This window comes from Pocillopora verrucosa, chromosome 11, assembly GCF_036669915.1.
Source record: "Pocillopora verrucosa isolate sample1 chromosome 11, ASM3666991v2, whole genome shotgun sequence".
In the NCBI taxonomy this organism is placed as follows: domain Eukaryota; kingdom Metazoa; phylum Cnidaria; class Anthozoa; order Scleractinia; family Pocilloporidae; genus Pocillopora; species Pocillopora verrucosa.
In genome coordinates this window covers 4,131,945-4,147,627 of record NC_089322.1, presented here as the reverse complement: position 1 = coordinate 4,147,627, position 15,683 = coordinate 4,131,945, and the positions used below count along the sequence as shown (strand labels likewise).

General features: G+C 38.3%; 1 protein-coding gene and 1 pseudogene across 1 annotated transcript; both read right to left on the bottom strand.

Annotated features, from left to right (window-relative positions):
* Positions 1 to 923: 923 nt before the first annotated feature.
* On the bottom strand, positions 924 to 2,165 carry LOC131780384 (uncharacterized; annotated as a pseudogene).
* Positions 2,166 to 4,808: 2,643 nt separating this feature from the next.
* Positions 4,809 to 9,341, bottom strand: LOC136276964 (uncharacterized; the record flags this gene model as incomplete). Its single annotated transcript, XM_066158487.1, has 4 exons — positions 4,809 to 6,524; positions 7,391 to 7,495; positions 8,054 to 8,151; positions 9,298 to 9,341. Coding segments are annotated over 4 exons (1,470 nt in total), but the record flags the coding sequence as incomplete, so codon positions are not given.
* Between the last annotated feature and the right edge of the window lie 6,342 nt (positions 9,342 to 15,683).

Below are 15,683 nucleotides of genomic sequence, written 5' to 3'. Positions count from 1 at the left end.
GATGTACTTTTCCTACTTGCCACCTCTAAAAAGCTTTCAGTTGTTAAATGCAAACCACATCCTGCCTCAACTAGACCGTAAAAGGCCTTTGCTCAAAAGATTTTTGCAATGAAATACAAGGGGACTTACGAAATATCCAAATGGATACTTTTTGTAGTTCGTTGTCGATGTTAACATGTCCGAAATGGTTCTCCGACTTTGTAGCTATTTCCTTCGGATGTGATTCAACAAGGGCTTGCGAGTTCCTCTTTTAATTGAAAAATAATTGTTTCGATCTGTTTGCAGCGAGGGTTTCTTTAAATTATGGTTGAAAAATTAACTTTTATCAGAGAGATCCCGTGCGAAAAAAACTTTAAAGTTTAAGTATTCAGCCCACATAAATGCAATTTACATATCAATAAGGTTATTGTAATTAAAAGGGAAATTCCATTAATATCTCTATTACTGCTAAGTACGGCTTGCTGCAGTACTGACGCAATACGATATAATAACCCAGGCGACTGTTAGCGACTGCTGGCAAATGCCAACGTAGGTGCGTAGATAGTGGCTTAGTTTTTGCATCCCCCAAGTTCGTTTTCCGGCAAAAATTCGTCGCGTGAGTCATCAGGCATTATATCAGTACATCATTTATACTTTCCTTTGCTGTTGAACGAGGTGAGTCAACTGCTTAACAATGAAAACATAACTATCTTACCAGGCGACAATCCGTGTCAGTTTTGTCAGGAAATTGAATGACGTGATGTTAATTTTAATCTGCGTCGGCTAAGTAAGAGAAATCGTCACGAAGGCCATCTTATTGGACTTTAATTTTGTTCCCAAATAGTTTTGGAGCATTTATTTATTTATTTATTCATTTTTGTGGCGCGAACCTTTTGCACTAGATTTGCTTTTTGTATCGACATCTCTATCCATCTTGCCAATCTCTATTCACTGCAAGAGGTTTCGCTACTTGATTTCTCGAGTTCTGTAGGAATAACTAGCTGGTTTTTTTCAATTTTATCGTCGATAAAAGTTATACGTCTTTGCAGAGGGTCTAATTCGGTGTTAAATGTATTGGAGGAGGCGAGATTAAGAGCCTCCTCAGCTTTCTCCTTTGCAAGTTTCAGAAGACCTTGGCGACAAAACTGATCCCATCTTTTATATCACTTAATGGAATAGCTTTCGCCTGGGTTCGCGTGGCAGTTGAAACACAGTTTAGGAGTAATGCTGCAAGACTGAGATAAGTGTACCTCTACCTTTTGACCTGGACCCTCAGTCGATGTTCCTTTTGGCTGTAAGAGATAGCTTGCTCAAGATAGTATCTTGCATTTTCTTTGCCGGTTATATGTGCCTGTGCATTCCTCTGTCACCCGGTATAAGGCTCATGCGATCCAGTCAAAGGTGACCGTATTTATGGTAGAGTTCGGCCCAATCTTCCGGTGAGTCGTAGTTTTGCAACAAAAACTCGCTGCGTTTAAGGTATTCAAAGAGCTGAGGTAACTTCACGGGCTTTTTTGTTCTTATATCAGCCACAAGTAAAAAGTAGGCTCTTGCCATCAGAATATTCGAATTAAGTACACGACACGTTTTGTTTTTGTCTGATTGTATGACTGAGGTAAACATAAACTTGCTCTTCTAGACTCTTTCTGATAAGAAAAGGCCACTACTCGCTCTATTTCTAAAGCCAACCCCAAGTCAGGTTTTTTTCCATTAGAACAAAGTTGAAGCAACATTGTGACTAAGTGCTCCTGTTCGTCAAATTGTTCACTGTCTTGCAAAATCCAGGATTCTCTGACATTGTGGTCCTTTGAGATATCCTTGTTTCTTGATTACGGGCATCGGTTTTTCAACACTGGTGGAAGCAATTTCACCCGAGTCTGTCTTTCGGCAATGCGCTTGTGCTTCTTTAGGAAGCTTTTTTTGGCCACAGCAATGATTATTTTTGACTTGATCTATGAGACCATTGAGACCATGGGCTTGAGACCATTAACGTCAAAGATTTGGTGTGAGCTTTAGATCTTTCTTCAGAGACAATCGAGACTGAATCATTGTAAGAAAAACTTGGTAAAGCGCCTTTCATGTCGGTGCAAGTTGCCTGTCCATGGTCTGTGCGCTCTTTTGCAATTTTTTTTAGCTTTGCTAAAAACGCCGCTGCTTACAGGCGTATTTCTTAGTTGGTCGTCCATGTTTGTTCAAGAGTAATAATTCCTTGTCTTCAGCGTTGTATCCTTGGACTGGTGATTTTGAATCAGTGTAATGTAAGGTAGATGGGGATCACCTCCCACCAGAAGATAGATATATTTCTCCAAAGACGTTGGATGCTCTCTTTCGGTCATGAAGTTTATTTATGTTCTTCCCCGACAGCACTATTAAGATAATAATTTAATAATAATAATTTATTACTTATATAGCGCAAAATACACGTGGATACGATCTAATGCGCTATACAATAAGACTAAGCAAAAAATAAAATATGAAAACGAACTATAAAAGGCTAAGAGTAAACAATTTGACTTACTAAAAATAAAGTATGAAAACGAACTATAAAAGCAATCATGAACATGCCTGTCTAAAGAGATGTGTTTTAAGAAGTGTTTTAAAACAATTAAGATCCTTTACTGCTCTTATATTTGATGGCAATCTGTTCCAAAGTTTAGGAGCAGATGCCATAAATGATCTATCACCTAAAGTTTTCTTAGTTATAGTCCTGGGTGGCAATAATTGTAGTTCAGACTGAGATCGTAACATCATGCGTTCGAATTGTTGCTTGATGTTAATTAGATCCGTAATGTATTGAGGTGCCAGCCCGTGGATAGCCTTGAACGCTAAAATAAGTAATTTGAATTCAATTCTGAAACAGACAGGTAACCAATGCAAGGAAAACAAAGTAAGAGTTATGTCAGGGATCAAACAAGTCGGGCGGCACTGTTCTGAATACGTTGCAACTTGTTGAGATGTGCGGTTGGTAGACCATACAGCAAACTATTGCACTAATCAATACGTGATGTGATGAATGCATGAACGAGTGTTTGTGTGGAGTCTTTAGATAAATACTTTCTGATGCGTCTGGTGTTATACAGGTGAAATGACAAGGTCTTACACATCTTGTTAATATGACAGCCGATGTTCATGTTTTCATCAAACCACGATCCAAGGTTTTTAACGGCAGTCACAGGACTGATAGTAGCGTCACCAACGACCAACTCCTTGATGTCAACTTTAGCGAGCTGTTGTCTCGATCCGATCAGTATAAATTCTGTCTTACTATCATTTACTTTAAGCTTATCTTTAATCATCCAACATCTGATGGCGCTGATACAGCGTTCCATAGCGTCCACTGCGTTGCTTTGAGAAGATGTAGAGTCAGGCTTAAATGATAGATACAATTGAGTGTCATCTGCATAGGCGTGTGTCCGAGGAAGATGACCTTTGATGATGTCAAAGAGCTTGCTCGCATACATTGTGAATAACAGCGGACCGAGGCAGGGTCCTTGGGGTACACCACAGGACAGATAACGACTCTGAGAGAAGTTATTTTCAAAAGAAACACGTTGTGTCCTGTCAGAAAGATACGACGCGATCCACTCTAACGCATATCCACGTATCCCAAAACTTAACCTAAGGCGATTTAATAGTACTTGATGGTCTATGGTGTCGAACGCGGCACTGAGATCGAGTAATACAAGTAGAGTTACTTGCTGACGGTCCATGTTCATCAAGATGTCATTCTGAACTTTTATTAATGCTATCTCAGTGCTGTGCGATTTTCTGTAGGCAGATTGTAGTAAGGGATATAAAGCGTGGTCCAACATGTGAGTTTGTAGCTGATCAAAGACGGCGCGCTCAGTCAATTTTGAGATAAACTGTAAGTTACTGATGGGTCAAAGGTTGGAGAACTCAGATGTCAGGCTAGGATTCTTCAGAATAGGAGTCACAATTGCTTCCTTCCAGGTTAGAAGGGAAGTGGCCATGGAGAAGGGAAGAGTTAACAATCGTTGTTATGACGGGAAGAAGAACGTCAAGACACGAGACGACTAGCGGAGTAGGCGTTGGATCCAAGGCGCAGGACTTTTTTGCAGACGATTGAATGAGTTTACAGATGGCAGCTTCTGTTAAAGGTTTAAAAGACGACGAAACTTTTTGAGGGCCGATTTCAAGATCCTCAGGCACTGTGTCTTTCAAGCACGATAAGCTCAAAGCATCAATGTTTGAACGGATTGTATTGATCTTACTCAAAAAAATTAGCAATGTCGTTGACAAGGATAGTTTTGTCAGAATAATTAGGGAAGCATAGCTCCTCCTTCATAGACAAAAGTTTCTTTGCTGCCCTGAACAATTTCCACTGGTCAGCACTATTCTCAGATAAAGTCAGCGTGAAAGGTCTTCCTAGATGTTCTGTTCCGGTTGATGAGAGCTAGAGTATCTTGTAGATTTAGCCGTGAAAAAAGGTTTACGTCTAAAGAATCCCAAGAATTATTTAAAATAAAGCAGTTTTCTTTTTGTTCTTAAAGGATGATACGTAGATTATCCTACGTTCTTTAAATTCAGAGATGTGAATCGTAAATTCATCATATCTTTTATCTGATATTTGCATATGAATTCTAACCAATCGGTTTAGTTTTCTGTGAGAGGAAGTCCCTTGATATTTTTTAACCGTAACCACGCATTACGTCAGTTATTGAGAAGCCCGCAGAGGGTAGCAACATTATTAAGAGAAACGGCAATCCCCCAAGTCAAGATAATTATGTCCATCCGTATTTACATCATGCATGGTTAGCTGCAATGTTAGCACAGAATAAACGTTTCAAATATCTTGCCCAGTATTTTGATTTATTCAATGAAAGGGTTTAATTCTAAGTTATATGGATAAGTGGACGCCACACTTTAGCCTTCTCGGCTGTTTCTATGGTCAGGTAGTATAACGGCTGACGATAAAACAATAAATATATAAAAAAGTGCTCATCTTTTAGAAATATGCATGATATTACTGTCATTGTGCACTTGACCCTGGGCACGATTGAAATTGAAACGCCAATTTCGCTGTCACACATTATAGACGAACACTTGTTCCTTGTCGAAAAAATTATCACCGACCATTAATGAAATTGTAGTGAAAAGGAAGCGAACCATCAGATAAAAGAGTAAATAACGGAAAAAAATAAACCCGCAAAAGGGCAAAAGAATAATAAAAACAAGCAGAGTTAATGTGTTTCTTCCTCTGAGTAAGTCATATACTTAGTATAGCCGATAATATTCTTTTGATCTTATAGTATTTAATTGTGATACTTATTCAGTCTTCATGAGTTTATAATCTCGTGATCTTTACTCGGTGCCGTAATAGCCGCTTTCACTATGGGCATCTTCTATTTCCATGATAGTAACTTCTTTGGCAACCTCAACCTTTACGTCAAGAAACTGGATCCTCTCTTGAAGAGTGTCTAATTCAGTGTTAAATCTATTCGAGGAAGCGAGCTGAAAAGCCTCCTTGGCCGTTTCTTTGGCCAGTTGGTATAATCTCTGACGATAGAATTGATCAGATCGAGTTTTTAAGAGCTGCACCAGTGTTGGCGTGGTTACACTCTCACCAAGTCTATACTGAACAAAATCAAGGTGTTCTTTGGCTGTTTTAATAGCCCTGGGTGCAATTTCTTTTTCTTGTGTTCGCGCGGCAGTTGAACTGCAGTCTAACAGCAGTGCTGCTAATCCGAGATGACAATACGTTTGTTTTTTTATCTGAGCTCTCAGTCGTTTATCTCTTTGGCAGAAAGAGACAGCTTGCTCATAGTAATATTTTGCTTTATCCCGAGCAGTCTCTCGCGCCTGCGCATTTCTCAGATCATCAGGGATAATGCTCATATACTTCAACCAAACGGATCCATAGGTGTAATACAGCTCGGCCCAGTCGTCTGGCGAATCGTGATGTTGCAGAAGAAACTCGCTGCGTCGAAGAGATTCAAAGAGCGGAGATAGCTTCACCGACTCTCTATTTCCGTAGTCAGCTACAAGTGAAAGATAGGCTCTTGCCGTTAAAATACCAGGATTCGTAACATCGTAATTTTGTGTTTGTACTGATTTTATGACTGAGGTAAACACACGCTTGCTCTTCTTAGACTCTTTCTGATAAGAAAAGGCCACTCCTCGCTCTTTTATTAAGGCCAACTGCATGTCAGGTTCTTTTCCATCGGAACAAAGTTTAAGCAACGATGTGACTAAGTGCTCGTGTTCGTTAAATTGTCTACTGTCTCGCAAAATCTCAAGCTTTTCCAGGATTCTCTTGCATTGCGGTTCTTTGAGATACCCTTGTTTCTTGATTAAAGGCATCGATTTTACAATACTGAAGGATACACTTACACCTGAGTCGTCACTTTCGATTTCACTTGATGACGTGACATTTTTTTGCTCAGCTGATGGCGTGAAATCAATTTTTCTTCCAGCTGATCGTGTGACATCTCTTTCTTTAGCAGCTGATGGCGTGTTGTTTCTTTTTTCGGTAACTGATCGTGCAACACCACTTTCCTTTTCAGGTGATGGCGATTCATTAGCGGCTGATGGGATAAAAAAATAACTTTCTTAGCTAACAGCATGACATCGCTTTGTTTATTAGCTGATGTCATACCAGTACTATCCTTCGCTAGTCTCGTCTTGACTTCTAGTGAAAAAACATAGAAATATAACAGTATCCTTCTTCATAATAAAAATATAATTAGCAATGCTGCCATTTTCTTATAGCAATGACCTTATCATTTAGCTATACATGTGGTTGCTCATAGTACATTGCCAATTTTATTAATTACTAACTGAGGGTTACTAATGTAGGTTACTTACTTATAGGTTGCTTTTGATTTTTTCACGAGCAAAGATTTTTCCATAGGGAAAGAGATTCTACGTGTGAATTTTGTAGAGTGCACGATGTAAACAAAGTATGGAAATAACATGAAAATGAGCGGTTGCCGCGAAAATTCCCCCAGGGGATTCGCCCAGGTCCGAGATTATGACACCTTCTTGATTTATTAAGTTTTATTTGAAAATACGTTTTTCTTAAAATTTTCCTGAAAATTTTTTTATGGAAACGTTAAGTTGAATGTTTGAATTCGGTTTATTCAAATAAAAGAAAAATCGATTTTTCGGCATCTGAAAATGGGAAGTAACCTTAAAAACATTAAATATTATCACCACCAGTGATAACAGTGGTAAATGTATACAACCACCTACTCACTTACTCTTAATGCCCTTATAAGTTTCTAAAACTTAAGATGCTTCTTAATACGAGGGTAGATAGAAATTTCGCTGACATCTAAAATCGACGTAGAAATGGGAGACTAAAAAAGGGAATAAATTTCGACCAGCCAAAGAACGCGATTTTTCATTACTTAGATGGATATTTTCTTCTTGATAGAGAACTTAACAATACCATTTGTAAATTCCAGGAGAGAAAAAGATGAGGAATTGTCATCTACATCGGTATCTGCTGGATAATTCTTTTCCTTCTGAGTTGCATTCCCATCTTCGACAACGCCTATTCATGGTGAGATAATTCAAACATAGACATACGAATAAAAAAACACCGAAATTAGGAAATCAAAACTATAAGAAGGATGTCTAATTCTTTTATATCAAACAGGTCCTATTTTGTTACCCATTTATTTCTGTTAATAAGGTGGGTGATTAAACGGAAAATAAACGCATGCACTTTCCGAAAGAGAAGTTTGAGTTCTATCTGAAATCACGAACACGAAGTCTCTCACATTTCCTTTATTCCAGTTAACAGTCTGCATTGGCATAGCGTAAATTTTGACAGATCAACGACTGAATAAATGAAGTTTAACTTTCAAAGGAAAGACGAATCAAAATGATTTAAAAAAATAACCGTTCAAAGTTAATGTTGGGAAGTCGAAAGGTTGGAGAAGGGATATGGAAGTCACTTACGCACGACACTCATCAAATGCATTCGTGTCTGCCAGTGAGATTCCAAAATTTTGCCGAAAGAAAGGAAGTTGGACAAACGTCTGGAAATTTATGCAAACACACTTTTCTCCTCAGAGAAAGAATTCATAAAGATGCTCACAATCGATACCTTTTGAAGTATGACATGCGGAGTCAGAGCTTTCGGAGTCAGATGATACACTAGACGATGATTCGACATCAGCCGAATACCCACTTTCTTTGATGAGATTACTCTCCAAGTGATTCATGTATCTTTCTTCAGCATCGTAATCTATTTAGAAATAAAGATAAGTAAAGGTGGTCACTAAAAAAAAAAAACAAAACAAAAAAGGAAAAATAACTTTATGGCACCATTCTAAGTCTTTTAATTGTGTTAATGATTTAAGGTATCAATTAGAAACTTGTGGTCGAAATGATGACTGATTTCTTAGTCTTAGGTATTTCTTAAATCGTGAACATTTCCATTTCTCGTGTAAGTAGATTGCCGTGCGAATGTTCATGTAGTAACAAATCAAAGATGTGGTAAGATCAAACATGCGGCTCACGAGCCGAGGGAGACTCGAGATCGAGGAATAAATGGAAAAGCGAATGAAAAATTGCAAGATTAAGCTCCACAGGGACAGTGAAAATAGTAGTGTTCCTCACACTTCAAAAGTGTACAGTACAATAACATACCTGCTGTAGTATCGTTGTAGGGCGGCTGTAGATTGAACTGTTTTTCACATTCACATGTTTTTTTATCCTGCTCCTCAGCCATTTTCGTAAAAAATTTCTTTAGAAACCTGGGGTCTTTCACCAGTCTGCTCAGAGAGGTTTCTTCATCGTCTATATACTCAAACGAAATATCTCTAAGAAATATCACATCTTTGGACTGCACTGTAACTGTTACGGTGCCAGGCTTGTCAGAAGCTTCCGTACAAAGAAAACAAAAAAAGGATATTTAGTTCTATTTAAGTTTATTTCACTTCACGAAACACTTATATAATCTACTCATCGCTTACACGCCATACATATCTAAACAATATGAGGGTAGGAATTTTGGTTTCCCTGTTTCATTTTTTAGTTCCAGACTCGACCATAAAGCGTGAACTTAAACGTATTCGTATTCCGTCACAAAGCTACATTTAATTTTTTTTCAATGTTTGGTCTGTAAAGGAGAAAAAAAAGTAACAGAAATTTTACTTTCACGGACAACTTTCACTAAATCTTGGTACTTTAAAAGTCCGTTCGTATTTAGAGATAGCAGTACTTTAACAAACGGCAGTAATCGATAAATTTGCTCGTCGTCAGTCTAAATAATATATTACCAGGAACTTTTCCCGTCAGTGTCGATCCATTCATGTTGGTTACCTCGACAGGAACATTTCCAAAGAAGGCGCGGGCGGACTTAATCTCTTCAGGGAGGGCTTTATCCAAAATCAAGACGAAACCAATCCCGTCCTAAAAAAGAAATTATATTTTTCTTTAGATCTGTTCTTATGGCTTTATTTAAATACAAAAATGGGAAGGCGTATTGTTACACTGTGTTATTAGGCACCTTAAGAAACAGACGTCGCCAGCCTCACGACGGCAACCGGAAACGTAAAATTTCTTTGCAGTCCTCACTGCGCATGTACAACACGTTGTGACTTGCCGTTAACCCGAAGTCGAGAACGCGAGAACGTGGGGTTTCACGTCGCGACGAGAACTTGAGTACTTAATCTTTTGTTTTGATCACTTTTAGCTTACTTTCGGACTAATTCAATTTGGAAGCTAGGTAAAATTACACAATGATTGATTTCATGTTTGAAATAATGTTCTACTAGTATTATTAGGCTCATTTTTAAAATTGTTTTCGCATGCCAAACTAGCTTCCAGCGAAGAGGTTGCTTTCATTCAACGGAATAATTAGTTGTCTTTTCCGATTTTCTCAATGTATAACAGGTAGATTGCTAGAGCTTGAAATAACATTTAAGTCATTTTTGTCATTCCTTCCTCCTGGCCTTTCATTTCACAAAGAAGCTTTTTCAATCGACTCAAACTAATTTTGTATTTAGTGTGATAATCGCTATGTTCACAAGTAGACAAATACGCGCTTCTTGAACACACGAGATGATTGCGTTCTTCGCAAAACGTTTTTTTCCCGACACTTGAATCAAAATAGCTGGCAAAAATAGAGTATACAATTGATGGCAACTGATCGCTATGACATTACACATATAACATGTAAAACAATTTCTTTCTTTGATGTGCCAAGGCAGAACGACTCTTAAAAGCTGTATAGTTTCTAATTTTTCGCAATAATAATTTCAAAAGGAATGTGTCTATTATTAGAAAAGCTTTAATAGTATAGGGCTTGAATTTGTTGGGTTATTTTTCATATATAGTGTATGTTTAACTCGTAGATGGAGTGGACTGAACAAAAAGGTGTCAATTTGATCAGAGAAATTTTATTATGTGAGCCCTTTTAATTCAAGGCAGGCTCTTAAGAGCGTGGTTTGGCAAGGAGCGCAAAATCTGAACACACATCTTGGATTCACATTATCTCAAAGAGCTGTCAGAGATCGTTACGTCGAAAAGAATGGCAAATTCATTTGCCTTTGTGACTCTTTTAATAAAGGAAACCAAAAGTAAATCTTGCGTTTCCTTCAAGCTCGACATGACCGAACAATGCGAAGGAATCGAGAGCTTTATTGTGAATTTTGAATTTACCACCAAATTTGCGAAACTCACTCGGCGCGGCGTCGCTTTTTTGTGCGCTTTGCTTAAGGATGGCAACTCGCAGTCGCGACCGTTCGATCGACAGTTTCTTATCGGTCGTCGCGTCGCCGTCGTCAACGAAAACGTCTGTTGCTTAAGGTGCGTAATATATACCTGGCAGCGAACGTGGCAATATGAAGCGAATCCAGTGTTTTGATCGGTTACCCGAGCGGGCAAGATGACCAATCTTTCTCGCTCGGGATTACCCGTTCTTGATCCCGCGCAAGAATAAAAAACGCGTGGAGTGGACTTACAAAGTTCCTAATTTTTTGTCAATGTCAGCGATGAAGTCGCGACTCTCGTGGGTTAAATGCGCTTCAAACACAGTTGTGTTTCTTTCCCGGCTATCGAAATAAACAAGGCATTCTTGATTCTCCCTCAAGCGAATTTTTTTTGCTGTATAGCAGAATTTTTAAAATGTTTTGACGTAGGTGTCAGACTGGGCAAAAAGTGACTGTGAAAAGTTCATAAGGACCAAAGGTAACCGGCGACATGTTATCAAGTGGCCAAAGAGACTTGGGCGGTCGCCCACTTATTTGAAATCCCTGAATGTAATAAGTCCTTTATTGACCAAGCTTGTTCGTTCAAGATAGCTGGATATTAGCCTCGTTCTTTTATTACGTTTTCATGGACCTCGACTTCGCCTCAGTCCGTAAAACGTGAAGAAAGATTACAACTCGGCCAATATCCAGCCATCCTGATCTCGCGCTCGGTCAATAACCCTATGTATTGAGTAACGCTTGTGACAGGTAATGTTACAGGGAACGACTCGTACCGGGAAGGGGCTGTTCCCAAAGGTCAATTGTGAACGGAAAGCAATCAAAGTATACACACCTGAAGGGAACTTGATGATGGGAAGATCGCGACTATATCTGCAAAAAAGGAACAAATCGTATTGTTAATTAAAAATTACACCTGGAGAGGCACACAAATCAGTGCTGTTCCTCTTAAATTTAATCTTCTTACTTGATTGAAGCTCTGATGATCTGATCTGTAGATACAAAAAATATTAGTCACGATCATATCATCGTAATAAAAACATAGAGTAGATGAGGGAAACACAGTGAGAGCAGTTAAGATGATCTGAAGCGGGGTACTTAGAGCTGCGGCAAACACACAGTCGACGTTTATGACCCACCTACCCATGCATTTCAGGGTATCAATTCATTGCAACAACCCACCCAATATTCAATACGTATTCCTCACAACGCAAATGTAGCAAAATTAATGATAATGCCAACAAGGTAATATATACCCTGAACACATAGGGTGGACGTTGTTTAATCACTTGGAATTCTCCAATTAAAATAACATCTTATAATCTATCAATTTTTTTTCTCGCACGCGATTGGTTTAAACGCATCACGTGACCGATTATGCCCTGTCTTCCTTTGAAATTCAATTCAAGCTGAGAGCATTTTTTGGTTGTTACAGAAGAAGGGACCCATCTGTTTGTTCATCAAGTCACACCAGAAAACATTGAAAACTAAACATCTCACGCATTAACAGGTAAGCCTTTGGCCAAATTTTTTTCCCGTACGTTGCAAAAATATTTGAAGAGGATAAACACAATAGCCTCCATTAAGTGCTAAGATATGCTCGTATATTTGTCCTTGAACATTATCTGTCCTTCGTAGCTCGCAGTTTTCCTAGGAACAGTTAACGTCCGCGAACAAATATCCGCACATATCTTTTTGCCAAACGCAGGTAAATTATGTATCACAAAACGCGTAAGGCTCCGAAAGTTTTTCCTTTGAAAATAATCTATGAAAAAAATAAACCCCCTGAAACACGAATAGGAAGGCACGAGCAGACCAAAACAAGGCCGATGTCAGTCGACAGAAGAAAGGAAGGAAGAGAAGGAGCGGCGGTCGTTTGATAAAATTCCTATTGACTGAATCAGTCAAAAAACAACTGATTATAATAAATTTATATTGTAGCTTCAAGCCAACGCTTTTCAAAGGCGTCTGTTTTAACTTGATATACAAAACAGTGGATCTGCATCACTAGGAACTGACAGGTGATCTTCTTGGCTTCTTCCTACTAAATGAAATTAAGATGGATATATCAATATGGTCATTAATGCGTCTACGATTGCTTGAGGTTAGGTATAAATCACTCAGTGTTTTAGCACATTGTGTTTCTGCCGACAACGTCTTTGAATTTTGTTATATTTGTTTGTTTTTTAGACAATCAGCAATCTCGGGTGAAATCTCGGATGGCTTCCCCCCGTTAAGTGAGTAGCACTCTATTAAAAAATCTTAAAGTTTCTACATTTAAGGGTAATTCGCTTATGAAATCCTTTTCATTGACTTTTTAAGTTATTGCGATGAAGACTTTCCCACCTTCAGACTTGTCGGATTGTCCATGCCCTGAATCTGAGCGATCTAACAACGCTGACTACAAAACAAAAACAAAAAAACAAAAAAAAATGTAAGAACTTTCAACTAATTCACCACTCTTTGTTCACATGAGGAATTTTATGAGTTGGATTAACAGATAAATCGAAAATACGATCAAAAAAGAGAAAAAGGAGGGGGGAGTGGTGTTAAAAATAAATAACTTTCATTTCATTTCTGTACATGCTTTACAAAGGGTACTGAAAGTAAAACTGTTGTTACACAATCCACATGACTTCCGTTACCAACGTGGGTTTCGCAGTAACAAAAACTGGTCATGTTTTTGGTGGTGGTGGTGGTGGTGGTGGTGGTGGTGGTGGTGGTGGAGTGTGTGACGCGGTGTTAAGTTGTTACTCGAGTAACCGTTGAGGATTTGAACGCGTTCTAAGAAATAGTAGAAGGAAAGAAATATTTTCGACTTACAACGCTAAATATTCCGAAATATGAACATTTTACACGTAATATTAATAAACTTACTCACTCCTTGTGTGTCCGTTGAGGCTTCTAGTGTTCTCTGCCATCTAGGCTTGCTTTGCCATCACTGTCATTCCTGTTATATGACGGAGTCAAGCTTGATGAAGCAAAGCGAACCTCTACCAAGTTCAGTTCATGTGGCGAAAGACCTCAGATCATTCAGTTACCGACAACCAATCCTACCTTCTCGAATGGCGCATTCAGGCTCTCAAAACGAAGTTGTCCTAAGCGAGTAAGTCGTGGTGTTTGAAAACCCTACAATGTTTTCGATAATGAAAGCTCAAAACATAATAGTAAATCAACAGGAAACCCGGTGATCAATAAAAGTATATGTGCGAAAAGTCTCGAGTTTCCATTACCATATTTTGCGTGAAAGCAGTTGTCTCTTTTGGGGGTCTTCGTTTGAAATTTTGGGCGGGAAATTTTGGGCGCGGACGGCCAAAATTGATCCGCTGCGCATGCCCAATGTATGACCGCTGTGCATTATGTTCTCTTCTCGAATTTAGACCAGGTTTGTATTCAGTGTCCTGCCGGCTCTTCCTTCATTTTATCATGGCGGAAAAACTGCCAAGATAATTAATTAATCTAGTCTCGAAAATTTAAAAAAAGAAGACGACCCTCAATTGTTTATACATTCAACGAACTACATACAGACGAGTCAAAGGGAAAGTTAAACCAATACTTCCTTTGTAAAATTTACCGTGTAACTGAGGGGACCTCACAACCGTTTGGCCGTGGAAGGTCTGGAAACGAGAACACTTCCGGCGTGTCAAGGATTCAGGATTTTGAACACAAATACTCTAGTTTGCCCATGGAAAACATAATTTTCAGCCTTCGTGTTCTTGGATATTTACAGCAATATTCTTTGTTCAGGGAAACGTTTGTTGCCTTTTGTCATCAGAGTACTGTTTACTGGGAATTAAAGAGAATTATTATTTTGAGTTTTTAAGTAGCCAAAGTACGTTTTCTTCCTAGATAGGTTTTTTTCCCTTTGGTTTGGCGATATCCAATTACAACTCACCATTGTCGTGAATATTCTAGCTTTCAAAGTTTAAAAGTCATCCGTTCTTCAAATCATTGTCAACAAACGTTTCGTGCAATTCGTGTTTTCACACTTTTCGGTTTTAAGTCAAGGCAACCTGTTTACGCTCTTCTCCGACAACTGAAAAAAAATGAAACGGAAAATTATATCAGAAACTTTGCACTTAAATTTCTGGAAATGTCTTAAGTTCAACAGCATTTTCAATTTTCATCGTTACTCTGTTCAAAATAATTTACAGAGAGGAAATCGCTAGTTTCGTCATTTGTCTAATACCACGTTTTCAAAATATAGCTGATTGACAGCTACGGACTAAAAAACGTCATAAAGTGTTTTGTTTTACAAATTTTGCTCTATAGTTGGTGCCAAACCAAAATAAAAAATAAAAAGGACTACAATAAATATCTCACAAGGATTGTTACAGATTGAGATTGGCTAACCTTCAGAAAGAATCCGAGCCAACCAAAAATGTCCTTTTATGAAGTTTATAAGTAAAAAAAAAACTTTACGTGAATGATACAGCAACGAGACAGGTGATTACCAACGCCGTAAAAAAGCGATGTTTTCCCATTGGCTCGGGTTCTTTTCAGTTCCCCTTTGTAATATTTCCTACTTATCACCTTTTCAAAAGAAAAAGTTTACACCTGCATGGAAACTAAATGCAAATTACTTCAGTTTAGATTGCGTTGGTTTTCAAAAAGAAAAAAATTCTCTTATTTGATCGCGGTTATCAGAAATAAACGATTTCCTGGGATGAATGTGTATCGCTATAAAATTTTTCATTTGGTAATCATGTGAAATTGGGAGTCATTTCCTCGAAAGTAAGTACGCCGCGTTTTCTTTTTTTCACTAAAAGCACAAGTGTATAACCGCATGGTATTGCAACGAGTACATTTTCTCGCATCGGTGCCGTGTGCAAATCTTATCTTTCAAGGGAGACTTCAGTCTAAATCTAATTCATTAGAGAGGTTTAACTTTATTCAGATGGATTATTTAAAATTCAAGGAAGAAAAACGATAAATTGGCACTGTTTTAACAATACGAACTCGCAACTGGAAGGATTTTAGTTATATCCAAACAAACACAATCTTTAATGCATCAATACTATC